Source organism: Pongo pygmaeus, chromosome 21 (genome assembly GCF_028885625.2).
Source record: "Pongo pygmaeus isolate AG05252 chromosome 21, NHGRI_mPonPyg2-v2.0_pri, whole genome shotgun sequence".
Lineage (NCBI taxonomy): Eukaryota > Metazoa > Chordata > Mammalia > Primates > Hominidae > Pongo > Pongo pygmaeus.
Window position 1 is genome coordinate 53,534,850 of NC_072394.2, and position 27,989 is coordinate 53,562,838.

The 27,989-nt window shown below is 41.3% G+C and overlaps 3 protein-coding genes across 16 annotated transcripts in view; 1 reads left to right on the forward strand and 2 right to left on the reverse strand.

Annotated features, from left to right (window-relative positions):
- The window catches only part of ADNP (activity dependent neuroprotector homeobox), a 42,218-nt gene extending 41,749 nt beyond the window's left edge, over nucleotides 1-469 (reverse strand). Inside the window, exon 1 of one of the 2 annotated variants that reach the window (XM_054466498.2) lies at nucleotides 340-469. The gene's annotated coding sequence lies outside the window, so the exon portion shown is untranslated. The remainder of the gene's footprint in view (nucleotides 1-339) is intronic. The other variant, XM_054466499.2, reaches the window with a different exon arrangement.
- Nucleotides 13-14,450, forward strand: LOC129021327 (circumsporozoite protein-like). Of its 13 annotated transcripts, none has more exons than XR_010125142.1 (4): nucleotides 13-138; nucleotides 889-963; nucleotides 3,240-3,343; nucleotides 13,525-14,450. XR_010125142.1 is itself a non-coding variant. In XM_063659086.1 (2 exons), exon 1 carries the CDS (start codon nucleotides 418-420, stop codon nucleotides 865-867), a length of 450 nt encoding a protein of 149 aa, XP_063515156.1. In that variant the 3' UTR covers nucleotides 868-963; nucleotides 5,264-5,507. The 13 variants fall into 13 exon arrangements, 1 of the variants encoding a protein (XP_063515156.1); XR_010125139.1 differs by having other exon boundaries at nucleotides 16-138; nucleotides 3,236-3,343; XR_010125138.1 differs by having other exon boundaries at nucleotides 61-138; nucleotides 886-963; nucleotides 3,236-3,343.
- Nucleotides 4,389-27,989, reverse strand: DPM1 (dolichyl-phosphate mannosyltransferase subunit 1, catalytic). The gene is made up of 9 exons (XM_054466501.2): nucleotides 27,664-27,989; nucleotides 24,503-24,602; nucleotides 17,902-17,935; nucleotides 14,996-15,072; nucleotides 14,886-14,911; nucleotides 11,204-11,299; nucleotides 10,105-10,173; nucleotides 5,667-5,781; nucleotides 4,389-4,755 (listed from the first exon to the last, which is right to left on the reverse strand). Exons 1-9 carry the CDS (start codon nucleotides 27,987-27,989, stop codon nucleotides 4,651-4,653), a joined length of 948 nt encoding a protein of 315 aa, XP_054322476.1. The 3' UTR covers nucleotides 4,389-4,650.

Genomic DNA, 27,989 nt, shown 5'->3' on the forward strand with positions numbered 1-27,989 from the left:
GAGAAGCTCGGTGCTGGCTGGGGGCGGGGTGGGGGCGATGCCCTTAGCTGCAAAGGCTGCTGGCCTCGGTGGGCTCACGGGGCGGAGAAGATGGTCGGGCTGCAGGAGGAGGCGCCTGGACCTCCAGAGCAGAGTCGGGTAGCGGTCCGTGCCGGGACGGGGGACCCGTCGGCGCCGGGGTGTGCAAAGGAGCGTGTGTGCGGCTGGAGGGCGGCGATGCGAACAACAATGCGCCCGCGCCCGGGGCCGGGCTGGACTGGGGGCCGCGCGGGCCGGGCTCGGGAGGCGAGGCGAGGCAGGGCAGGGCCGCGAGTCCGCGCGCGGCGGCGCCGGGCTTACCTTGACTCGGCCTCGAGGCGCGCGCGGGGCCGGCGTGCTCGGGGGCCGGACAGCGGCGGCGGAGGCGGCGGCGGGCGGATGGCGGCGGCACGGCGGTGGCGGCAGCAGGGAGGGCGCGCCCGGGGCCTCGTCGCGCTCCGGCTCGGCGGACTCCGGCTCGCGCCGCGGCCGCGGGTGCTGCCGGGGGGCGCGGCGGGCGCAGCAGAGCGGCGGGCGGCGGCGGCGTCGTCGAGCGGTGCAGACAAAGGAGGGGCGGAGGGAGGAGACGGAGGGTGTGGGAGAGGCGGCTTCACCGGCGCGGGCGGCGGCGGCCGCGCTCCTCTCGCTCCTCAGCAGCGGGGACCGAGAGAGGGAGCTGTGTCTGAGAAGACGCCAAAATCCCCCTTAGCGCTGCCTGCGGGAGGGGGAGGGGGCACAAGATGGCGGCGGCCGGGGGGGCGGGAGTTCAGCTCATGGATCCCGGCTGGCGGCGGAGGGGAGACCGGGCCGGCGGAGGTGGCGGCGGCAACGGGCGGGGGAGGGGGCTGATCCCGCGTCTCCCCTCAGCAGACAATACAAGCGCCTCGGACCGAGTCCCCGAACCTGCCCTAGCCAAAATGGCGGCCGAGAAAGAGCGGAAGTGACGTAAGTGCCTCATTAGCATAAGAGGACTCATTGTCCAGCTAAATGGGGGGGCAGTGGGGACAGCACCCCAACCCCCTTTTCCCCAGGGGGGTTCCTCTTACTCCCACCCCTGCTTGCACCTAACTTTTCCTGAGGGAGGGTGCTCTCAGCACCCCCACCCCCGCCTGAGGGAAATTATATAATCCCCACTGAGGGGGGAGCTCTCGCGAGAACCAGGCGGATTTGCCATTGACCCACTAGGAGGCGCCGCGAATAATGGCCGCAGTGCGCTCCCGGGGCCCGTGTGCTCGGCGGGCGCCTTCCTCTGGCCGCAGCGCCGGCGGCGGAGGCAGAAGCAGCGGGCCGCAGCACGCCCAGCACTCAGTCAGGTGGCCGTGCTGGGGATCCCTGCGCGGGCCCAGCTGGGCCTGGACTACATCTGGCGGGAGGGGGTGTGCGGGGCGGCCTGGGGCGGCTCCACGTGCTCAGATGCCCGCGCTTCCACGGCTGAGAAGCGGCGGGAAGGCGCCGGGACACCTGGCCGGTCGCCACTGACGCCTCCTGCCTTAAATGAGGTGTGAGGGCCTCGTGCTTCACACAGCGACTTGAGATGAGACACAACCCCATGGATGCCTTAGCCCTTCCTGGTGGGGTATTCGGTGCAGACAGGCCAAGATTTTATTAAGGTCCGCCGTTACCCTGTGACTTGACATTCTTCCCAGTCACAGTGATGGACTCTTCTCTTTGACCTGAATAAAAAAAAAAAATGGGAATCCTAGTGCCTTGAGGCCACCCAACTGGTGAAACTTAAGGATGAGAAGTGATGTTACCAATAGGGGCACTGGCTCTCTGCAAGATCCTTGAACAACACACTTTGTAGTCCTAGGGACATAGCTTTTGGTGCTCCCACAATCTGGGTAGCATAAGACAGCACATGGTTGCTTTGTAAATTTAGGTCAATCCCAACCAATACATTATCTCCTCAACATTTTTGAACCAACCTTTTAAAGTAGGTTGGTCAAAGTAACATTATGATTTAAAGTATCATTGGTTGGTTAAATGTATTGACAAGTAATAGATGTCAATAGTGAGGAATTAACCAAGCCTGTTTCCTTAATATGTGATCTTTACGTAAATACACCTGTCTTTTGCTGTTTCTTTAGATTTCAAATTAACATAGTTTCAAGCCGCACTTAACATCCGAAAATAATCTGAGTTCGCTGCAAGTAGTATAAATTATGGTTACACATAGCTGTTCAACATCTAAGACTTCAGTTAGCCCTGTTTAACAAACTTTTATACAACACATTTCTGCAATTGTGATAAAATGTATCTTTAAAAACCAAGTCAGTATTTCAAGGGAAAACAGCTGAAAACAGTCGTGGAAAAAGGGGTTGGGGCAAAGCATTTGATTCAGAGAACTAAAGAATCTAATTGCACACTGCAGAAGACAGATAAAAACTAATATGAAATAAGCAAAGTAAGTTTAAGTTTAGTTTTCCTTAGATATACTTAGATTCCATATAGTGATAATACAAATACAAAGGGAAAACATCTGGATTTCATCTTTGGCCTCATTTACAAAGCAAAATGGGATGCTGGATTCAGATGTAAATATTTAATTTTACAGTGTTTAAGCACCAGATTTACTACAAAAATGCATCTAAATATTCCAGATTCTTTTCTAAATGACTTCCAAATGCTATGAGTCTTCACTGCTCAAATACTCTCTCTATGGTAAATTCCAAGAGTGACAGTGTTGTGATAATGATTGTGCGAATAACTAAAAAGATTTAAAGGGCAAACATTATCTACTCTAGTGAGTATCTGAGAAGGCAGTACTATCTCTATATTAGGTTCTCTAAGGTTGTTAATTTCTGCTCCACATACTTGGCACTGAGAACTCAACTTTGAGTTTAGGTTAAGAAAAAATAAATTCTAACCACTCCAAAAAAACTGAGAATATTACATTTCTATTATCTTAGCTTAAAACTAATTTCACATCAAGCACTGATGAATTTTCTTGTTATGAATGAGAGAAGTCTCTTCCCCAAGGAAAGCAGTTCCCTCACTGGCCAGCTGGACAGTTCTAGACATAAGGGAAACAGAACAAGAGTGGCCCTTATTGGAATGTGTACTATGGGTTCAACTATAGAAGTGTGGGAGGGGGTGGTTTTAATGTTTGAAATGACACCACAGGTTTTATAGTCTGGGATTCATTTCTGGTAGAAACTGTCAGAGAGAAATGCAAATGAAAAATCAGATTTTCAATTTTTTTTTTCTTTTAAAAAAGACAGGGTCTCACTCTGTTGTCCAGGCATGATCACAGCTCACTGCAGCCTTGACCTCCCAGACTCAAGTGAACCTCCCACCTCAGCCTCCCAAGTAGCTGGGACCACAGGTGAGTGCCATCACACCCAGCTTATTTTTTTATATTTTTGTAGAGACAGGATCTCCCTGTGTTCCCTAGGCTGGTCTCAAATGCCTGTGCTCAAGCCATCCTCTTGCCTTGGCCTCCCAAAGTGTTGGGATTATAGACATGGGCCATTGTGCCTGGCCTCAATTTCTTCAGCAGCCAATTTAAGCCAGGAAAATGGAGTAATTAGGAATACTGTTCAATAAATAATTTTGAGACACCTCTTACTTTTATTTCCAGAAGAAAGTCAACTTAAACTTACTTGCTCAAAGCATGCCCTTACTCAAATTTTAAAAGATACTACATGACCATAACCTATGCTACAGTTAGAAATTAACTGATCTCTTCTGAAATACCTACTTTAGAGAAAGTGGGTAAACATAATATTTGCCCTGGCTTTATTGGATAGCTTAGCCCAAATTTTAACTGGCAGAACACTTTTCTAAATGGAGAGAAGAGCTTAAGGCAGAGATTTTTCAAATTAGTAGGGATGTGAGCTTTGCTGAGGGTCTTTAAATAATATGAAAACAAGTCTTTTGAGAAAAAAATTGTTATATAATTCAGTAAGATGTTTAAAAATTACTGTAGCAGCTAAGTTTCTGCCTCAGTGTCATTAATATATTTCCTTACTGATAGAGGTTATTGCTCAAAAGAGAAAAAAACGGCTATGTAATCAACTGCTGTCAAATTGTTTCCCAATTCACAATATGCATTTTAAATAGACCTGCTTTGATAGATGAAATGTTTCATCAATTCAACAGCTGAAAAGAACCGAACTGTAAATGCCTGCTCTAAATGTATTTTCTAGTTTAAGAAATTTGAGATACATTTTTAAGGAAAGGGCAGAGGTGTGTATTTCTTTTTCAATTCATACAGACACAGCCATAAACATTTCATCAGTTAACATTATCTTACTTCTGAGATCTATTAGGTATAAAGATCTATGATTCCAGTTTTTATAAAGACTATTTCAAATTATTCCCCATGTAAAAAATTCTACATTCACATACTCTAATGAAGGCAGCAATACTTTATGCAAAAAAAAAATACATTTATTTATAGGTCTCAATACAGCAAAATGTAAACGAAAATTGAGAACATTGCTCATTAGGCCAGCAACTTTAAAATTATTTAATTTGAAATATAAAATAGGTGGTCTTCATAAAAAGATGCATGAAATTTACCTTACCTTATATTTTATACTTTAAGAGTACATTTTATACAAATCAGTAACCAGGCTTCTTTCATGTTTAAACTGAAATGAACGTTAAGTATAAATGAGTATCTTTCTTTTATGTAGTAGCAAAAAGAGTCAATAATCCTTTCAAGAAAGATACTATTTCATTTCCTCCCAACTTGGATTCACCATAAACACGATCCACAAATGATATTGGAACCTAGTTTAAAAAAAAAAAAAAATTAACGTTAGTCTTTAAAAACAATTAGGCAGCTTAGCCGGTATACCACATTACCAACACAACAAAAAAAAGATTAGTCCTACAACAGAGGTCCTTAAAGTAAGTATAAAATTAGGGGATTATTAAAGCAACTGTGTGTATCTCCAAGTCTTTAAAATTAAACATGCATTATCTAAAGATAGGTCACATGAACCAAATCTGCAACTGTTTAAAAAGCACTGATTCTAGGTATTACCTTGGTTTACTCAAGTTTCAGTTTGCATTTCAAGGAAAAATTATACTCCAAAAGTAAAATGGCCTTTTGCGTAGATTTTTCACTTGTCAAATTTAGCTACAATGGTTTAAGCATTAAGTAAAATAGCTTGTAACTTCCACAAGAGAAGTGACATTCCATAGCTATTTTCTTGCTCTGAATAAGAGTTTTACTATTAAATGAGGAGAGTCTTCCCTACCCTAAGAGCTCACTAACTAGCCCTTAATATTACAGATCACCACCTCCTTGCTCTGTAATTCCTGGTCTTCACTTACTAACAGGAAATGGACATATGGAACTCATCATTCATTTTAAAGTATGGTGGCCATTGGCGGTGACAAAAGGAAAAGAAGCAAAGAGACTCAGTCCATAATGCTGATTAGTTAGAAGGGCTAGGATTGAAAAAGTACCAGGAACTTTTAATTATTTAAAAGAGAATGCTGACTGTTAATGTTTTAAATCTTACTGTTCAAATGTACTAGTGTGAATTTTTACCCTTTGTGCGTGAATATTCTAAACAACTAGAAGACCTCCACAATTTAGCAGTTATGAAAGTTAAACTTTTTATTATAAAAATTCTAAACCTTACTGCTCCTTTACCAGGAACATGACACACTATTTAGCATCAGTTGCATACCTCGCCAATAGTATAATTCAACTGTCTTGCCCGAACAATCATCTCCATCTGGAAGACGTAGCCTTTAGAAACACATTTTTCTATTAATTTCTCTAGAACTTCTTTTCGGTATAATCTGTAAGAAATCAAAAATATGTATCAACTTCTGGATAAATACACATGCCTATGTATCCTGACCTTTCAAAGAGTTCACTGGTATGTACAAAGCCTAAAACTTTCACTGGCCACTGGTAAACAGAAAAGCTCCCACACTTGATGATTATGATACATTTTTGTCCTAAGCAAGAAAGGCCATTAAATATTTGCTAAATCACTTAGAATAATTTTGAAAATGAATTCTCAGTATCTTTTATAGAATTATTTTCCCACCATACTATCAGAAATTAGTAAAATACAGTAAAATGAATCATTTCATGCAGAACCATCCATTATTTAAGATTTCCCTAAAATTTAAAGTTGAAAGAAACTGTTCCAAATATTGAAACAACAGGGTGGACAGATGATCATGAAGCAACAATATATATTAGATGACAAGAAAGAACCTCATAATTCACAGTCATTTCCCAATAAATGTTTATGATGAGTTTTGATTTCTCATGATTTCCTTTATAAATTCCCCAGGATAAACTAAGTTGCTCTAGGATGAGCTAGGGAAGCTAGGTTAAAACAGGAACGAGGCATCAAAGGATAGAAACAATCCTGGTGGGATTCACCTATCACCAATTGAGGTCACAGTTAGACACTTAACAGTGGGTGAATGTGCAGCCTAACTTTAGATGGACTGCAGGCCAAACACCAGATTTACAAAGACAGCAGAGTTGGGCGGTCCAGTGGGTAAACCCAAGCACTTTCTTCAGTAACTAAATAGCAGGGAGCTCCCTATTTTCAGAGTCACACTTTACTTTATTTTTATTTTATTTTTTTTTAAAGATCAGTGTCTCAGTTCGTAGGGAGGCAGCAATTTCTACCTTTTTTTGTGGGGAGAGGGGAGAAAGCAAGAAGAGGCAGTTTGGTGTAACTTTGTTCTCTTCGAAGTTAAGGCCATCTGGACCTACTGTGCCTCAGGGTTTCACCCTGAATCCACATTTTTTTTCCCTTAGACTTCTAAGGCGACCTTATCTTTTGACTATGAAGTGGGTATAGGACAGCACAGCCCTTAGAAGAACCTGACAGCTTAGTGTGTGCACTCTTTTATCCACATAGTTTCCTTAAGGATTCAAAGGAATCAATTTGGAATAAATATGGAGAGAGGAGAATCTGATGGTAGCAATATTTATTCAATAATAAATATTTATTGACCAATGTACTGGGTTTCAGGTTTTTTTTTTTATGTTTTGGGGTTAAGGAGTGAACTTAAAAACTCAATAAAGATATATAATATGTCAGATGCTGTTAGGGGAGGGAGCACTGGGATTGTGGGGTGGGAAGAACTATGATACCGATGGGACTATGTTTCTGCATTACCTTTATTTATATATTTGTATTTTTGGAGACAGGGTCTCACTCTGTTGCCCAGAGTACAGTGGCACAACCATGGCTCACTGCAGCCTCAACTTTCCAGGCTCAAAAGATCCTCCTACCTTAGCCTCCCAAATAGCTGAGACTACAGGCATGTGCCACCATGCCAGGCTAAGCAAGAAAGGCCATTAAATATTTGCTAAATAACTTAGAATTTTTTTTTTTTTTTTTTTTTTTTTTTTAGTTTTTGTAGAGACGGAGAGACTCACTATGTTGCCAGAGCTGGGGTCTTAAACTCCTGGGCTCAAGATATCCTCCATCATTGGCCTCCCAAAAGTGCTGGGATTATAGGTGTGAGCCACCACATCCAGCCAGCATTACCTTTAAAATTGGGATTAGGCCATGAAATATTTCCTCTCTTTAAGAGTTGCTTTATTCCCCTTAAGAATCATTTTCTAAGATATTTCTTTCCACTGCCACCTCCTTCCTCCCCACCCACATGATAACTTTAACACTGTGGCTAGTAAAATAAAATGTTACATGAAGCCATATAATCCCATAAATGCGATTAGGATCCAGGTGGTCTATGCTATTAAATGGCTTTATATTGACTGTAGCCTTTCCAGGATTCCTTTTCTTATTTTGTAAAAAGCACCTGCTTCCTAAATCTAGGGATTTAATGCAAAAATGGGCTTTGTCTAGCGACAAGTGAACTTTATTGCATGTATTTAAGAAACCACCACTCTTATGAGAAGACAATGAGATTTAACTATTAAAAAAAATTTTTTGTTTTTTTGAGACAGAGTCTCACTCTGTCGCCCAGGCTAAAGTGCAGTGCAACCTGGGCTCGTGCAAGCTCCGCCTCCCGGGTTCACGCCATTCTCCTGCCTCACCCTCCCGAGTAGCTGGGACTACAGGCGCCCGCCGTGACCACGCCTGGCTAATTTTTTGTATTTTTAGTAGACGGGGTATCACCATGTTAGCCAGGATGGTCTCGATCTCCTGACCTCGTGATCCACCTGCCTCGGCCTCCCCAAGTGCTGGGATTACAGGCATGAGCCACTGCGCCCAGCCTATTTAAAAAATTTTTTGGGCTGGGTGCGGTGGCTCACGCCTGTAATCCCAGCACTTGCGGAGGCTGAGGCAGGAGGATCACCTCAGGTCGGGAGTTCAAGACCAGCCTGACCAACGTGGAGAAACCCCATCTCTACTAAAAATACAAAATTAGCCAGGCATGGTGGTGCATGCCTGTAATCCCAGCTACTCGGGAGGCTGAGGCAGGAGAATCTCTTGAACCTGGGAGGCAGAGGTTGTGGTGAGCCAAGATCGCACCATTGCACTCCGGCCTGGGCAACAAGAGCAAAACTCAGAAAAAAGAAAAAAAAAATTGTGCAATTAACAGGTTCACTTTTGTCTGTTTGGCTGCTCTGCCACTTATACAGAACACAGCTAATCACTGCTGTCAATACATGAAAATCCAGAACTCCCAGGCCATCCTTCAACCCCCATCCCCTCCACTAATCCTTGTATGGTTCTGATGCAGCAAACCACCCTCACCCCATTCCTCTCCCTGCTGTGTTTTTCTTCACAGCCTCTATCTTCACAACCAGTTACCAGTTACCCTACGTTTTTATTCAAAACCATCAAAACTGTGGCCTGTGAAATCCACACTGGCCCTTCCCTCTGTACGGAGATTTTGTGAGTGCCACTATTCTTTGCATTGTTGCCACATGGCAATCAGAGATCTTTTTTGTTTTTTTTTTTTTTTTCCAGACAGAGTCCCACTCTATTGCCCAGGCTGGATGCAGTGGCACAATCTTGGCTCACTGCAACCTCTGCCTCTGGGTCTCAAGTGATTCTCCTGCCTCAACCTCCTGAGTAGCTGGGATTACAAGCGCACACCAGCATACCTGGCTAATTTTTGTATTTTTAGTAGAGACAGGGTTTTGCCATGTTGCCCAGGCTGGTGTTAAACTCCTGACCTCAAGTGATCCACATGCCTTGGCCTCCCAAAGTGCTGGGATTATAGGCAGAAGCCACTGCCCATCCACCAGCCACCGCCCATCCGTAATCAGAGATCTTAATCATATCACAAATGACTCTTTAGCCTTAGGTATAGCCTCCCCTCTCTTTTATCCCCAAGTTCAGCTCTCCAGTCTATTTGCTTTTTAATTCTAGAGAGGCTTCATTTTTCTTTTTGACTGTCAACAGCCAGGTCCTAATTTGTGTGTGTGTGTGTCAATTCTCACATTTAAGGACCTAGATTTTCCTGCATTAAGCAAAGGACCCAAGAATCAACATTATTTAGTGGAAAAAAGTATCAACTAGTAGAAATTATTAAGTAATGTTTGGGGGGCTTGGGGTCACTAAAGTAGATGCAGGGGCATTTTATAGTTTCAGAGATTAAAAAAAAAAAAATCTGGCAAGTTTTGTCATTTGCCATGGTCAGTCACACAAAGCAGCTCACATCTACTACAGCAAATCTAGAACACCACCCCATACACCCAGAAACAGACACACAAAACTCAGAGGGACCGAAGCTTTGACCAAATTGAACAACAAAAATTTCCTTAAACATATGGAGAACAAGGTAACTGAGAGAGCTCTATATAAATATTAAAGAGTTTAACCTTTTCTGTAGACAATGCTGTAAGTATTCATATGAAATACAGAAAATTAAGTACGTGCTATTCTTTGGAAGAGATTATCAGTAATAGCAACATTCCAAAGAGCAGTTGAGCCTTAATACTCATGTTAACAAGCACACAAACCTAACTGCCTTCAGCTCTTTAAAGGAAAAGCGCATGTCTCCTTGAGATGTTTAGGCTTCATTAGCAACTTCTAGGAATTTTAGTCTGCCTTTTTAGTATCCCAGAATAAAAACAAGGTGGAAATGTAAAGTGTCTCTTTAAAATATCCATTGTAAAGAAAGAAAGTAAGCCAAGAAGTTATATAAAAATAGTGGAAATTTTCACTGTACCTGAAACTTCCTGTTAAATCAGATGCTCCTGGTCTCAGCAAGATCTGAGTTAAAAAATTGGCCCCACGGCTGCCAAATAAAACAATCAGATTTTCTTTACAAAATACAATTTATAAACAAGAGAAACACATCGAAGAACAGTGTTAAAATGCTAATTTCATAAATGTAACATTAATTTCATAAAAATGTTATTTATCTAGAACAAAAGAGAAATTTTTAGTCAATGAAAGAAGACCTGGCTAGGCGCGGTGGCTCACACCTGTAATCCCAGGAGGCCAAGATGGGTGGATCACTACTTGAGCCCAGGAGTGACCAGCCTGGGCAATATGGCAAAACCCCATCACTACAAAAAAAAAAATGTGAAAATATATATATACACACACACATACATATATATATACACACATACATATATATGTGTGTATATATGTGTGTGTGTATATATATGTGTGTGTGTGTATATATGTATATGTGTGTGTGTGTATATATACATATATATATATATATTAGCTGGGCGTGGTGGTACGTGCCTACAGTCCCAGCTACTGGGAAGCTGAGGCAGGCAGACCACCTGAGCTCAGGAGTTCGAGGGCAACCTGGGCAACATGGTGAAACCCCATTGCTACGAAAACAAAAATTAGCCAGGCATGGTGGCGCATGTCCACAGTCCCAGCTACTCGGGAGGCTGAGACAGGAGAATTGCTTGAGCCCGGGAGGCAGAGGTTGCAGTGAGCTAACACTTTAACCCAGGTCTGTCTGAAATCAATCTTAATTAAAATTACACTATAATTATGGGGAGAAACCCTACATATGTAGTCCAAAAGTATGGAACAGGTCACATAAAACTGAAGGTCCAGTACAGTAACTTTTGCTGAATGAGACCATTTCTACCAAAGGTCCAAAGGTTTATGCTGATTTTTCCTTAATAAAAAACATCCAGGCTCTAATCACAAGAAAAACTGTAAGAATCTGGGAATATTTACTGGAAGTTATAACCTGATCCCACAAATCCCAGGCAGCATGATAGCTAATCCAAATACTTGCTATGAATACATTTCCAGTAGTTATACTAATAAAGAAGTTGTAACACCGTACCTACCTGATTATTTTTCTTTTCAAATCCCAGCCATATACACCTCCATTTCCTTTGTAGCGAGTTCCAGAGACAATATCAAAATTGCCCTCCTTTTGCTTCCTGTAGAATAAATTAGCTGTCAATTAGAAAAAGCCACTGAGCTTTCAACAGTCATTTTCATGAGCTACACAAACAAAACTTTTAAGAGAAGTCGACACAGGCTGGGTGCAGTGGCTCACGCCTGTAATCCCAGCACTTTGGGAGGCCGAGGCGGGTGGATCACGAGGTCAGGAGTTCAAGACCAGCCTGGCCAAGATGGTGAAACCCCATCTCTACTAAAAATATAAAAGTTAGCCTGGCATGGTGGCGGGTGCCTGTAATTCCAGCTACTCAGGAGGCTGAGGCAGAGAATCACTTGAACCCAGGAGGCAGGCTGCAGTGAACCGAGATCACGCCACCGCACTCTAGCCTGGGCAACAAGAGTGAGACTCCATCTCAGAAAAAAAAAAAAAAAAATTAGTCGGGCACGGTGGCACATGCCTTTAGTCTCAGCTATTTGGGAGGCTGCAACAGGAGGATGGCTTGAGCCAGGGAGGTTCAGGCTGCAGTGATCTGTGATTGTGCCACTGTACCTCCAGCCTGGGTGACAATGGAAGACCTTGTCTCTCAAAATAATTAATTTTCCTAATACCCTTCCATTCTGTTCTTGCCTTCTTTGAAGCAAATAATACTAAAAACAGCCTGATGTCCTGCCACACTTTTCTTTGCCTAGAGAAAGATAAAGACACACATACACCCCTAGGATTTTTGGTTGCATTTACAAAATTGGGATGCAAAAAAAGTACATCTGACCTGGTTTTTGTCAGTTAACAATACATAATATAGGGTCAGATGTGGTGGCTCATGCCTGTAATCCCAGCACTTTGGGAGGCCGAGGCGGGTGGATCACTTGAGGTCAGGAGTTCGTGACTAGCCTGGCCAACATAGTGAAACTCTGTCTCTACTAAAAATACAAAAATTAGCCAGGTGTAGTGGCACGTGCCTGTATTCCCAGCTCCTCTGGAGGCTGAGGCAGGAGAACTGCTTGAACTTGGGACGTGGAGGTTGCAGTGACTGAGATTGCGCCACTGCACTCCAGCCTGCATGACAGAGTGAGATTCCATCTCAAAACAAAAACAATGCAAATCATGGAATCACAGACATCCCTACAGGTCAAGAGAGCTCTTTCCCATTCTTTTTAATAACTGCAAAACTACTTCATAGAATATTCAACTCACACACCTCTGGGGTTGTTTCCATGGTGCCCTACCCTCTCAACCACAATAAACAGTGCTACAATAAACTTTTTTGTTTTATTTTGTTTTGTTTTGAGATGGAGTCTCGCTCTGTTGCCAGGGTGGAGTGCAATGGCGCGATCTCGGCTCACTGCAACCTCCACCTCCCGGGTTCAAGTGATTCTCCTGCCTCAGCCTCCCAAGTAGCTGGGACTACAGGCGAGTGCCATCATGCCCGGCTAATTTTTTGTATTTCTAGTAGAGACGAGGTTTCACCATGTTGGCCAGGATGCTCTCAATCTCTTGACCTCATGATCTGCCTGCCTCGGCCTCCCAAAGCGTGGGATTACAGGCATGAGCCACTGTGCCTGGCCACAATAAACGTTTTTATAAATGTATTACTGCTTAGACTCCCCAAAATGGAATATACTGGAATTGCCCAAATGAAGCCTGAGTATTTTTTTTTTTTTTTTTTGAGACAGAGTATCACTCTGTCGCCCAGGCTGGAGTGCAGTGGCGCAATCTCGGCTCACTGCAAGCTCCGCCTCCCAGGTTCACGCCATTCTCCTGCCTCAGCCTCCCGAGTAGCTGGGACTACAGGTGCACACCACCACGCCTGGCTAACTTTTTTGTATTTTCAGTAGAGACAGGGTTTCACTGTGTTCACCAGGATGGTCTCGATCTCCTGACCTCGTGATCCACCCGCCTCAGCCTCCCAAAGTGCTGGGATTACAGGCGTGAGCCACCGCACCCGGCCAAGCCTGAGTATTTTTAATTCTAACACATATTTTCCCAAATTTGAACACATATTTTCCAAAAGGGTTATAGCAACTTATACTTCCTTCAGCAATATTTGTGTGTCCATTTTTTACCATCTTATTGGTACTGGATATTACTGCTCTAAAAGTTTTTAACTTTGTTAAACTAATGGATAATAAAATGGTCACACACAGTTATTTTGTGTTTATTTCCTTGACTACATCCCAGGAAGAACGTCTTCTTTTATTAGCCATTTGGATTTCTTCTACAGATGGTCTGTTTGTATCTTTTTGCCCATTTTCTACTCTACAGGTTAAAGAGGCTTTTGTATACTGGAGATATAAGCAAAAAAGGTCTAAGGTGACTTTACGCAGAGATTGAAGGATGAGCAGCAGATGGTCATCAAGGAGCATGGAAACAGCATTTCAGGCAAAGGAAAATAGAACTCTGTGAACTCAGAAGCATGCTTATGGCATGGAAAGCAAAAAGGAAAGAGCACAAGGCAGAGGTCAGAAAGGGAGGCAGGGGCCAACAAACACATAGGGGCTTGAGGGACAAGGGAAGGAACTTGGATTTTTCCCTAGATGTTAGTGGGAACTCCCTGAACTCCCTGAACTGGAGGGACAATAATCTGATTCTGGTTTTGTGTATCTAGCTTAAACTCAGGACAGCTTCCCAAATCTTATTCACAGAGGTTTTGTGATCTTTTGGGCTAAGAATTTAATTATATTGCCTACAAACAAATATAATTGTGTATGTTTTACTAACATTTAACTAAATTCTTGTCTTACTGTATTAACATTTCCATGTTTAATGATAGCTAGCATGCCTGTATTAATGCATGTATTGGAAATGATTCAGCATTTCACTATTTGGTGTGATATTTGTATTAGGACTGGGTTATTTTGATTATGCTTAAGAGGTTTCCTTCTATTCTTAAAGTTTTAACTAGAAAATAGTAGTAAATAATATCTCCTTTAGCATCTACAGACTTAACCACACTACATTGTTAACATAATGAATGAATTATAAGTGATTACCAATAATAAGCCATTCTGGCATTCCTGGAATAAACTCTTTTGTTCATGGTGTTTTACTCTAATAACTCAAGGCTTAATTCCATTTATCAGAGAAGCCACCTTCCACCTTTTTCTGTGGTCTGAAAGAATTCAGATAACGAACTACCTGTTGATTTGCTCCTCAGGACTCCTAAAATACATCATTTAGTCTCAAATGTGTGTTGTGTGTGTGTGTGTGTCTACTACCTATACAGATAAATATTTTAGAGACAAGGTCTCACTCTGTCTCAGGGTCACCAAGACTAGAATGCAGAGGCATGATCATAGCTCACTGCAGCCTTAAAGTCCTGGGCTCATGTGATCCTCCCACCTGAGCCTCCTGAGTAGCTGGGACTACAGGCGCATGCCATTGTGCCTGGCTAATTTTTCTTATTTTTTTTTTGTAGAGACAAGTACTTGTTTTGTTGCCCAGGCTGGTCTCAAACTGCTGACTTCAAGCAACCCTCCTACCTTGACTTCCCAAACTTTGTTTATATTTTTGATAGAAAAAATAGTATGTGTATTTTTGATTAATAAAAAATGAAAATAAGCCCAAAACCAGTAAGATAAATGGTTCCAGTCATATTTCTTTCAAATATTAGAAATAGTACCTACCTAATAAATTCAGGAATAAATTTTGGCTGAAATTTGGAAAGAATAAACAGTAAGTCAGTAAAATAGGCTAAGACTACCATAAATAGCTAATAAAGAAACATACCACTTACATGGTGTGAGAGATCAGCATCCATAATAATTATGTAGTTTCCTGTGGCATGTTTCATTCCATGAATATATGCAGTTCCTAAAAATGAAAGTATATCCATTCAAGAAAATCAACGGAAATCTTTACATATGCATTTGAACATGAAGGAAATTGTTTAGCACCTGAAGAGCACACATTAGTCCTCCAGAAGTCATATTAATAAATTGGTATTTTTCACCTTAAGTACATAAGTTCATGTATATTACATATATAATCAAGAAGGTAGCTGGCCACACACCCCCATTCAGATGTCAATTTAATAGAATAGATCATACCTCTATTTCAGTTTAGCAAAGAAATAGTTTAATAAGTTCAAAAGTCTGAGATTATGTAAAAATTATCACATTCTCATGCTTTAAAAACCTATCTGGTGTTTCCTTGGCATCCCCCTAAGACACTGATGAGCTCCACATTTACAAATCAGCTTCCTACTTAATATCTCCACTTGGGTATTTCAGAAATCTCAAAGATAACATTGCAAAATCATCTTCCAATTTTCTACCTCTCTCTTACAGGCCACCTCTCCAGGAAAGGCACCAACTATCCAACTGCTCCATCCACAGGTCTAGAGATGATTCTTGATTTCCTGCCTTTAACCATAACTTCTCAACTGTAATTAAGTCCTATTGATTCTCCATCCAAAACATTTCAATTCCCTTTTTCTTCTCCACCTTCACTTAGTTCCAGGTACTACCTTCTGATGCTTAGATGACCACCTAACAAGGCTCCCTGCTTTTGCTCTTCCCAGCTCTAAGTCCATTTCCACAAAAGCTACACACGGAGTGCCTTTTACACCATAAGCCTGGTACACTAGACCCTTGCTCTGGTATTTGGGGCCAAAGGCCTAGATGACAATTACTTAGCCAGCTCCATGCCTCAAAGTCCCACAGGGACTTGGCAGGCTAGGGTAACTTGTCAGGAGCAGGACTTGGGGATTCCTGCATTCTCTAGTCCAGACCCCTCACAAGTGTCTTATGAGCAAGGCTGAACTCTTCTAACTTATTTTGTTAAGAAGTGAATATTGGCTGGGTGTGGTGGCTCATGCCTGTAATCCCAGCACTTTGGGAGGCTGAGACGGGTGGATCATTGGAGGTCAGGGAGTTTGAGACCAGCCTAACCAACATGGCGAAACCTCATCTCTACTAAAAATACAAAAAATTGGCCAGGCGCGGTGGCTCACGCTTATAATCCCAGCACTTTGGGAGGCTGAGGCAGGCGGATCATCTGAGGTCAGGAATTCGAGACCAGCCTTAATAACATGGAGAAACCCCGTCTCTACTAAAAATACAAAATTAGCTGGGCGTGGTGGTGCATGCCTATAATCCCAGCTACCTGGGAGGCTGAGGCAGGAGAACTGCTTGAACCCAGGAGGCAGAGATCGCAGTGAGCCGAGATCGTGTCACTGCACTCCAGCCTGGGCAACAAGAGCGAAACTCCGTCTCAAACAAACAAAAATTAGCCGGGCATAGTGGTACACGCCTGTAATCCCAGCTACTCGGGAGGCTGAGGCACAAGAATAGCTCAAACCCAGGAGGCAGGGGTTGCAGTGAGCCGAGATTGTGCCACTGCACTCCAGCCTGGGGATCAGAGCAAGACTGTCTCGAAAAGATAAAGGAGTGAATATTTACACTTTTTGGTTTCATGGCAGTTTCCAGATTTTTTTGAATCCCAAAGAATCTTCTGGGTTCAGATACTGAGAACATTTGATGCTTGGGAATTGATGGTCTTCAAGATAGCAGACTCCAGTTAAGCATTGTGCTTTCTTCATGTTAAGTTTTGGCACAAATAAAGGCAGAGTTTCCTCTCAGAATTACTGAGCTCATACGAGCTTTTCAATAATGCTGTATGTTTAAAAGCTGGAAAAGCTTCCTTTTTTAAAAATAAAGAATAACTGTTTTTGTCGCTAGCCTGGAGCGCAGTGGTGTGATCTCGGCTCACTGCAACCTCTGCCTCCTGAGTTCAAGCGATTCTCCTGCCTCAGCCTCCCGAGTAGCTGGGATTATAGATGCGCATCACGACGCCCAGCTAATTTTTGTATTTTTAGTAGGGATGGGGTTTTACCATGTTGGCCAGGATGGTCTCGATCTCTTGACCTCGTGATCCGCCCGCCTCGGCCTCCCAAAGTCCTAAGATTACATTTGTGAGCCACTGCGCCCAGCCTTAAATAAAAGAGTAACTTTTTAAACTTGTAACTTAAAGAATGTTCCAAGGTTTGCAGCATGCTGGTCGAAGATATTTGCCCTCAGACCCATTCTCTGGCCCTTCCCTACTCTGTGCTATATTGTAGTGAACTACATATTCCAGATTCTCTTGTCAACTGGCTGCCAAACAGTTTTGGGAGGTACAGGTAGAAGACTGCAGGGAGGGGAAAAGGGAAAAGTCTACGTGGTCCTCCCTCTGTTACTCTCCCTCCTACCTCTGACTGGGAATTTCCCACAGTTCTAGCTCCTGCTAGGCAGCCCCCGCCCCATCATTCTAGCTCCCTCTGGGCAGCCCAGGTTCTTGGGCTGTAACAACATCTCTTCCTGCTGTTGCTCCATCCCTAGGGGTGGCAGTGACCTCCAGCTGTTACTAATCTTAGTAGCCTCACTGCTCCATTTGGTTTCTCAGGAACTCCTTCAGGGGTGTAACCAGAGACTCAGTATTAAATTCCCTACACTGAAAGACTTACAGTGGTTTCTATTTTCCTGAGTGGGCCTTGACTTATACAGGCGACCCAAGTTATACCATTTAAATGTCATTAAGATCATTAAAAACCATCATAGGAAGTTACTGTACTTTGGCCCTATTCCAAACTGGGACAATACACACTGGTTCATGTCACCATGCAAGCAGCAGGGGTGAGGGGTTAGAGGTTACACGACTTACCTAGTCCCAACTTTTTCTCTCGTGGTCTTAGAAGCTGTAGGAATAAGAAATAGCATTTTACACAAAGAAACAGAAATCTTATCATGTTAAATTTTATTTTATTCAAAAGTGCATACTCACTTTAATAGAAATATAGTTGCACTTGTTAGAACTTAAAGCAAAGTATCCTTAATATTTTTTTGCCAAAAGAAAAAAAAAAGCAGTTGGTAACAAACCAAATAGTTTAACATAGCTAACATTCTTTTTTTTTTTTTTTTTTTTTTGAGATGCAGTCTCGCTCTGTTGCCTAGGCTGGAGTACAGTGGCGTGATCTCGGCTCACTGCAACCTCCGCCTCCTGGGTTCAAGTGATTCTCCTGCCTCAGCCTCCAGACTAGCTGGGATTACAGGCATGCACCACCATGCCTGGCTAATTTTTGTATTTTTAGTAGAGACAGGGTTCCACTGTGTTAGCCAGGATGGTCTCGATCTCCTGACCTCGTGATCCGCCCACCTCGGCCTCCCAAAGCACTGGGATTACTGGGATTACAGGCATGAGCGACTGCGCCCATCCGGCAAAGCAACATTCTTTAACCCTGACCCTACAATCAAAATTTTAAACTTTTTTTTTCTGGTGTCACTCACTCTATTTTAAATAATTTGTCTTTACATCTACACTTGATTTTCCTTTTAAACCTATTGATTCCTTCCTAGAAAAATGTAGGACTTACCTCATTATTTCACACCTTCTTGGGAAATCTGATGTTTGTTCTCTTGATTCCCTTTGGGTTTTGAATACTAATATCACTCTTCCTCTATTAACTTATCTTGACCTTATGCTTGGATGACCTCATCTCCTCTACTGGTCCAAGGACATGTCATATTCCTAATTAAATTCTTTCTCTTTTCTTACTATTGGTCAATCACTTAGTCCTCCTAAATCTTTTTGCTTAATAGTTGGAGCCTGACTTTTATTTGTTTAGTTTTTCCTTTTGGCTGGACACTTAAAAAGTCAAATGCCAAAGTTCTCACTGTGCTCTACGTTTCTGAGGTATGGGGTTCAGGGAGACTCATTAGTGAGCATGTCTTGTCTATCTTGTCCCCTTCTACACTTGCCAGTATATAAGCAGGTTGCCTCTGACTGCAAATCTCTCAACAAAGCATTTTCAATTAAAGCAGGATGAATTTTTTTTTTTCGCCATACGCAATCTGCTGGAGGTTTCTATTTGCATGGAATGTCTTTTTCCATCCCTTCACTTTGAGTCTATGTGTATCCTTACAAGTCAAGTCTTTTGTGGGAAGCATATAGTTGGCTCTTTTTTAAAAAATCCATTCAGTCACTCCAGGTCTTTGGAGAATTTAATCCCTTTATATCCATGGTAATTACCAACATGTAATTTAAGAACTTCCTACTGCCATTTTGTTAATTGCTTCTAGTTGTTTTGTAGATCTTTTGCTTCTTTCTCTTTCTCCTTTCCTTTATGATTATTTTCTGTACTATTATGCTTTGATTCCTTACTTTTTATCTTTTGTGAATCTACTTTAGGCTTTTCCTTTATGATTACCATGAGACTTACAAAACCCATCTTATAGTGATAACAGGCTATTTTAAGCTGATAACAATCTAACTGCTAAAAAGAAATCCTCTATACTTTTACTCCACTATCCCCACATTTAAAAATTTTTAAGTCACAATTTGTATCTATAGCAAAGTACATCTTGCATAAAGATGGATAAAATACACTGCTGTCTGGTAAGAGCTTACAGGAAGGAAAGACGTTCAAATAAGCATCTATGATAACTGCAAGTCACTGAACAAAATCAAACAGGATATATCAGATCACAGCTAGATTTTATTTGATTTTGTGAATAATTTCTGACAAACTACTGATCCCCATCTGTTATCTGCCCTGAAAAAGCAAATTTTTTAAAGCTCATCTGAGATTTTCTACAACTCTGTTTTAGCTGGAAAATCTTTCTTTTAAGAAAAGATAACTTTGGCCAGATGCAGTGGTTCACACCTGTAATCCCAGCACTTTGGAAGGCTGAGGCAGGTGAATCATTTGAGGTCAGGAGTTAAGAGACCAGCTTGGCCAACGTGGTGAGACCTCATCTCTACTAAAAATACAAAAATTAGCCAGGCGCAGTGGCACGTGCCTGTAATCCCAGCTACTCAGGAGGCTGAGGTAGAAGAATTGCTTGAACCCGGGAAGTACAGGTTGCATGAGCTGAGATCACACCACAGCACTCCAGCCTCAGTGACAGAGTGAGACTCTGTCTCAAAAAAACAAACAAACAAACAAAGATAACTTTGTTACAGTTGCACACTCCCTTAACCCCAAGTGATACTTTCTAAGACCCCCAGGAGATGCCTGAAATCTCCAATAGTACCAAACCTTATATATACTTTTTCTTATACATACACACCTATCACAGTTTAATTTATAAATTAAGCACAGTAAGAGATTAACAATACCCAATAATAAAATAAAACAATTACAACAATATATTGTAATAAAAGTTATGTGAACTTGGTCTAACTCAAAAAATCTTCTTGTACTGTACTTACCTCTTTTCAGACTGCAGGTAACAAATCATGGAAAGCAAAACCATGGACAAGGAGACTATGATACTTATAATTTTCAGAATCTTCAAAGGTTTATATAAAATATTAGAGTACTATGGAGCCATTAACAGAAATGAGGTGAGCTGGTGACAAAAGATCGCCAAGACAGAATTAGAAGTGATGATACAGGAAGATGGCAGTTATGTTTTAAAAAACAAGACCACCACACTACCTAGTTCTGCAAATGCACATACACACATATATGCACAAAAAAACGCACCAAACTGTTGACCCAGGTCTCCCCTGTGCAAGGGAATGGGATGCCTAATAGAAAATGTTCATCAGGTTGGGCGTGGTGGCTCACGCCTGTAATCCCAGCACTTTGTGGGGCTGAGGTGGGCAGATCACCTGAGGTTAGGAGTTCAAGAAGAGCCTGACCAACATGGTGAAGCCCAGTCTCTACTAAAAATACTAAAATTAGCTGGCATGGTGGTGCAGGTCTGTAATCCCAGCTACTCGGGAGGCTGGGGCAGAACTGCTTGAACCGAGGAGGCAGAGTGTGCAGTGAGCTGAGATCTTGCCATTGCACTCCAGCCTGGGTGACAGAGCGAGACTCCAATCTCGAAAAAAATAAAAATAAAGAAAATGGTCATCAAAGGCAACTTCGGTTTTACTGGTAACATTTATACTTTACAAAGATGTGCTTGTTTATTTCTTATGTAGGAAATCCAAACTGTTTCTATTTGGTATGCTTTACTTTCAGACTCTTAATTCCACCTCTCCACCCTCCCCTGATCCTTTTTTGCCTCTTCATATCAATCTGATGGCCCCTTTCTATGTGAGGCAGGATAGCATTACAGACAGGAAGATGAACCCTGGAACCACAATGCCTGGGTTTGAATCCTGGCCACTGCTCATTTGCCATGTGATCTTGAGAATATAAAGAGACACGACAAAGCCCCCTCTCTCACTTGCTTTCATGAGGAACAAGCAAGTGGATTCACATAAAGTGCTTGCAAGAATGCCAGGCATATACTTTTTGAAGTATGTTTGCCACAACTGCTTATAAAATACTTTTATGGGAAACTATAAATTTGTTTGACAAGAACCTTTGTAAAACTTATCACAGACAATCTTGAAAAAAGTTACTTAAAAACAGAATTGAGACTATACTACATATACAGTTTCATAAACTGCTTTATACTTATTACAAAGGTATTAACGATTTTTGAGGGTCATGAGATTACTGCCAGATGATCCTTCAGAAAAACAGTATCAATTTATACTAGGATCAACAGTATTTGAGTGGACTTGTTCTATAATACTCTCAGAAACACTGGGTTTAAAAAGAAAGGAGAAAATAAAAATAAATCTTCAGCTAATAAGGCTAATATGTACTCTCCTCCTGTTTTGTAAATCTTCATTTATCAGTGAGGCTCAGTATTTTTTTCTTGTTTACTGGCCATTTCTAGTTTTGGTCTTATGAATTATCTGGTTGGTTGGGGTACTGATCTTGTTAGAAATATTTTGGTATTTGGGAATGGACAGAAGTTTAATATTTTCAAGTAGTCAAACCTTTTTATCTTACATTTGATGTTTTAAGAATAATAAACGTGTTACATTTTATTATCAGAGTAAGTTTTTAAAATACTAAACTAAAATAATGAAAAAATGTAAGACAAAGTTCTAAGAATCTACTACACAGCACGGTGACTATAGTTAATAGTATCATATTATATACTTGAAATTTACAGAGAGCAGATCTTAACTGTCCTCATCACTGTCAACTTGCCCCCAAGGGTAACTACATGAGGTGATGGACAGGTTCATTCCCCAAATGTGGTATTCATTTCAGAATGTATATGTGTATCAAACCATCGCATTGTATACTTTAAATATATATAACTTTGTCAATTATACCTCAATAAAGCTGGAAGAAAATGTGACAAAATATAAATGACTTTATCTGATCTCAAGTTGGGAGATGAAACAAACTACATAAACCAAACATAATAGAAGCATTCAACACACAGCAGTTGAAGTCCTTCACAATTTCAGATCTCTGCCTTGTAAGCACTGTGAATAGTTCAGAGTAAGTGCCCCCAATTTCTCTATGGTCCTACCTAGTTAGGTCATTAAAAATGACCTAACCTCTTGCTTCAGTTGTGTCACCTACAGAATTTTTAAAAATATCTTCTTTGGCTTCTTTTCTGAAAGACTCATTTCAGCCAGTTTGAAAGGCTGACAAAGCATCTGTGGTGAATACTTCATCTGAGGTATTCTAACATGGTTTCAATAATCCCTCATTTTCCCAACGAAACATACATATGTCACTAAAAGCAAGTGTCATCCCTAGCATGGATTAATACTGTCTTTTTTTTCAAAGTCATTTTCTAGTTTAACTTATTTAAATGTCATAAAATAATGAATGAATAAGGAATTTTATCTGGTAGTAGAGGGAAATCATAACAGTGAATGCAACTTTTTTTCTCGTTTTGAATTTTATTGGGTTGATAGGAAAAATGTCTTTGAAGAAAATGTTGTTTCAAAATTTGAAAGGTCAGTTTAGTAACCATTCCCTAAAATCAATCAATCACATCCTAAGGCTGAGGTTTTATGACAAAAGTATTCAAAATATTGTCTGGTTGATGGTCCGAGATTAAATGGCAGCACATAACTCAAAGAGTGTTGTGAATCAGTGGCCTTCACCCTGGGCTTCTAAAAGAAAACTTGGGGAACTACTGGCCAAAAATTCAAACCTAGCATTACTGAAAGTCTCTGCTAGAAGCCTGAAAATTTGTCAACTTTTTACCTCTTTCTGTATTCCTATCCATTAGAAGGTTTTCAGAGAAGACTTGAGGCATGACAGACCTGAGTTACTCATCTGTGAGACAGACTGAAAGAATTCCTAGAACTACATTTACCATGTAGTGAGTAACACAGTTCTTTTAAACTTGCCACCAAGACCTCATACAACTGACACTCACCTCTAAGTAGAAAGTATTTCTATTACTGAGATTTATCAAAAATATTTAGACTGAGTGACTGTTTTTTTTTAAATGATTAATTCACCATTTCTTGAACTATAAATAATAATAAACGTTCTCAAAGGGACTTCTTTCTCTATACCAATGGTTCTCTACTGGAGGCAAAGGGTAATTTTTCCCCTAAGGAAATATCTCAATATCCAAACATTTGCAGTTGCCAAGTGGGGAGGGGGGTTTCTAGTGGCATCTAGTGAGAAGAGTCCAGATGTGGTGCTGAACATCCTACAATAAACACGACAACCCCCACAGTAAAGAATTAATCTGTCCACACATCAATAGTGCCAAGACTGAAAAACTCTGGTCCGCAATAATTTGTGAATATAAATTATAAAAGAGCTCACAAGTATACATAAACATTTGTAAATCCAAACCAGTGACCAAAAATAAAATTCATGAAGCCATTATAAAATAAACTCTATATTTGCCTAGGCAACTTCTATATTAGAATAACAAGTTTCAAGGTGCAGTGGGTAAATCTAACGTTTAGGACTAATACAATCTACTTCCACAAGACTATTCTATAGACTAAAAATGCCAAGTACTCTGAGAAGTCATTAATGTTTCACAAGAAAACAATAACTTTTTCTACCTACACGCTCTTAATTTCAGGCAGTATTCTCTAATGAAAGTATGAGAATACTTAACGAAAGGGAGCAAGAAAGATTAAGACACACACACACTACCAATTACAACCCAATTATATAATATTCCTTGTCAATTCAGTATCATGCTTTAATTTTTCCCCTTCAAGAAAATTTATCTGCAGAATTAGTTATAAACAGAGTTCATCCAAAAGCTCACTCTTTGCTGTAAAATGACCACTGACCCAACATACCAAAGATATGTAAAATTTTATGGACAATGAAAATGCATTTAAATCCCAAATGCGTAAGTTGCTCTTTATCTTTTCAGTTTCTAAACAAATAGATTGAATTTAAGCACTGTTCATGTCTCATCTTTCCCCTACATAATCACAATTCATATCACAGAAAAATGTTCTTATAACTTACAATTCTGTCTGACCCATAGATCTTCTCCAACTGTTCAGCAACATCCCTTGTTCCATCTGGGCTTCCATCATCTATGATTATAATTTCATAGTTGATTCCACTAAAAAAATTAAATTTGTATTAATGATTGATGACAGTGTTCTCAAATTTAAAAGTAATTTAAAAATTACTAATTCCTTAAAAGTATAAATGGATATGTATTGCTATATTAATCGTTGAGGAAAACTTCAATTATCAAATGAAATAAATGTCAAACATTTAGTACTTTACCTCCAAACCCAGTATGTTGCTGAAACATGCTAATGTCCTGAGATAATAAAGAATTCCTACACAGAGAACATACTTTTTAGTTCAAAAGAAAATCACGTAATGACCTATGTATCATATGAATTTTTTTTTGTTTTGAGATGGAGTCTTGCTCTGTTGCCAGGCTGGAGTGCAGTGGCGCAGTCTCGGCTTACCTCTGCCTCCTGGCCTCAAGCGATTCTCCTGCCTCAGCCTCCCGAGTAGCTGGGACTACAGGCGCCCACCACCACGCCCGGCTAATTTTTTGTATTTTTAGTAGAGACGGGGTTTCACTGTGTTAGACAGCCTGGTCTCAATCTCCTGACCTCGTGATCTGCCCGCCTCAGCCTCCCAAAATGCTGGGATTACAGGCATGAGCCTCCGTGCCCAGCCATATGAAATTTTATTACCTATTTGGAAATAATATTCTGAACCTTAATAGCAAATCTTAGTTACATAAAATATTTCAAAAGTACTTTACATGGTAACTCAAACCAAACTGAGTAACTCTGAGTGATTATTCTTGTTAATCTAATCCAAATAGAATAATCAAGTATAAATCTGATTTAATTTCACCTTTAAAAAAACCTTTTAGAATGGTGACACAATCTTAAACCACAATTTCAAATAGTTGTGCCTATTACCTCACATCATCAAATTAAAAAAACAAAAGCAGAGTAGCATTACAAAAGATTCCACTGTGCTTCAGAACTAACATCTGTTACTTTCCATTAATCTCAGGTGGTAGTTTCTAGTCTAAAAACAAACCAACACAATACTTGGTGGATAAATAATACCTACGACATAACATTCCGTTTTCTCTTGGTCCTGCTTTAAGAAACAAATACAAGAGGCCGGGCGCGGTGGCTCACACCTGTAATCCCAGCACTTTGGGAGGCCGAGGCGGGCGGATCACGAGGTCAGGATATCGAGACCATCCTGGCTAACACAGTGAAACCCCGTCTCTACTAAAAAGAACCCGGGAGGCGGAGCTTGCAGTGAGCCAAGACCGCGCCACTGCACTCCAGCCTGGGCAACAGAGCAAGACTCCGTCTCCAAAAAAAAAAAAAAGAAAAAAGAAACAAATACAAGAAAATCAACCAGAAAACATATTCCACTGTTAAAGGCTTTAACAAGTCAGCCCCGGCAAACTTTGAAGACAAGAAAGCAAACCCCCGTGTTATCTATTCTCCAAGAGTAGAACAATGACTTTGGCTTCCCACTGTGCCTTAAATTTGGGCACTGGTGCCTTTACATGCCAAAATATGTACGGTGATTTTAACGTGCTGAAAGAGAAATTCCATAACCAAAATGGGGTCGTTAAAAGCAAATTACTGTCCCCTACCACTTCAAAGCAGCTACACCACCTGAGGGTGAGGCAGCTTAAAGGTACCAAGCTGGGCTGACTTCAGGTAATTTGATTGCATCTGAAAAGTTTTGTTTCCTTTATCAAACTTAATTTTGATCTTAAAAGATTCATTCACAAACCATTAAAAGGAAACATAAATTGTACTACACAAAAAAATTAAAACAGCAAAAAAAATTTGCAAAATTAGAATACAAGCTCTGAACGAGATCGGTTGTATGACAGTTAATTTCTTTAATTTAGAGCTTATAGAAATCAAAATTAAAAGATTAAACAGGAAAAATAAAAATTGTAAAACTCTGAGGGGCAAGGCATATGAAGGCAGTTATTCAAGAAAATACAATCAAAACAGCAATGGTTTTCACAAATGAGGACTTCCAACAATGTCAAGTTTAATGCTCAGGCGGGCTGGTTGATGGGAAAACAGGCACTCTGAAGAATGGAGAGTCCAAACTTGTACAACCTTTTTTTTCTTTAGAGCAATTTGGCAGTAACTGTCCATTTTAAGCACATTTCTGTCGACCCAGCAATCCTACCTCGAAGAATTTATCCCCAGCACACAAGTAAAAGTATGAACGTGTCTGCTGCCAACACTGATGCAATAAAGGAGCACCGCCATGTGTCAAGCACTTTTCTAAATTTAGCTGGAAAATATGGTGTGAACAAAGTCCTTGTTCTCATTTGCAAAGCAAAAGCCAAAAAACAGAAACAACCAAAAGGCGCTGGAAATAATCCAGTTCATTGCCATGACCTGATTAAATAAATAACACAGCCATATGGAATGTTACCTAACTTCCAAATTAATTTGCTATGTTTGTACATGTTAATAGGAGAAAAAGTCTTCAAAGATTTCGCAGCATGATCCCATTTGTGCAATCGTGAAACAAGTTACTTCGTACTGACTCCAGGATTTTTTGCAGTTTTTAAAAAGACTGCATTAACACTTCCAAATTCGAACTCCACCCACCCCCCATCCCGCTTCTAACAATCACACCAAACATCCACCAGTGATCAGCGAAGATGCCCTTCTGCTTTCTCCTTTCCAGAAAGGTTATCGTGCCCAGCAATAGCTCCCTAACCCACACACACCAAACCTCATGCTTATATAAGCACTCGGCACCGGAGTGGAGAGTGAGAGCTCTCGCTTGGACTCCCGGCTCTTGCCGCAGATCCTGACCGCCCAGAGGGAGGAGTGGGATCACGCTTTCAGCCTCGCTTCCAAGTAAAAGAGTGGCCAACCTTTCTACGGAAAGGCGGGGGACGGGAGTACTTCATAATAAAGATAATCGAAAGTCTCACAAAACCCAAGGGCAGGAATGAGAACCCAGGACACGAACAAAACCCAACAAGCATCCGCCTCTGCTTCCCTCGCAGGGTGGCCCCCTCCCCGGGCCTTCCTGCGTGAGGCAAAGTAGGCTGGACAGGGCCGCTACGCGCAGCCAGCTGCCGACACCCGGGCCGGGGAAGCCAGCTCATCTCATTCTTCGGGGAGGGAGACCTGGTGCGCTACCTCTCGGAGAAGCTTTTCACCAGCAGCCACACGATGAGCGGCAGGTTCTCGCGTTCGTTGTAGGTGGGTAAAAGCACCGAATATTTGTTCTGTCGTGGACTGCGCACTTCCAGCTCCCGCCGAGACCTGCGAGGACTACGACTGACTTCCAAGGAGGCCATGGCGGAACTGAGCCAGATGCCGGAAGCGGAATTACGTAATGCGGCGCGGAAAAGGACGGGTTGGACCGTACCAAATTCGGAAGCGGGGGATGATCTGTGTGATTGATCGCTAGTTCTTCTAGGGCCATTGCGTGGTTCAATTAGAAATATCCTGGATTTATACAT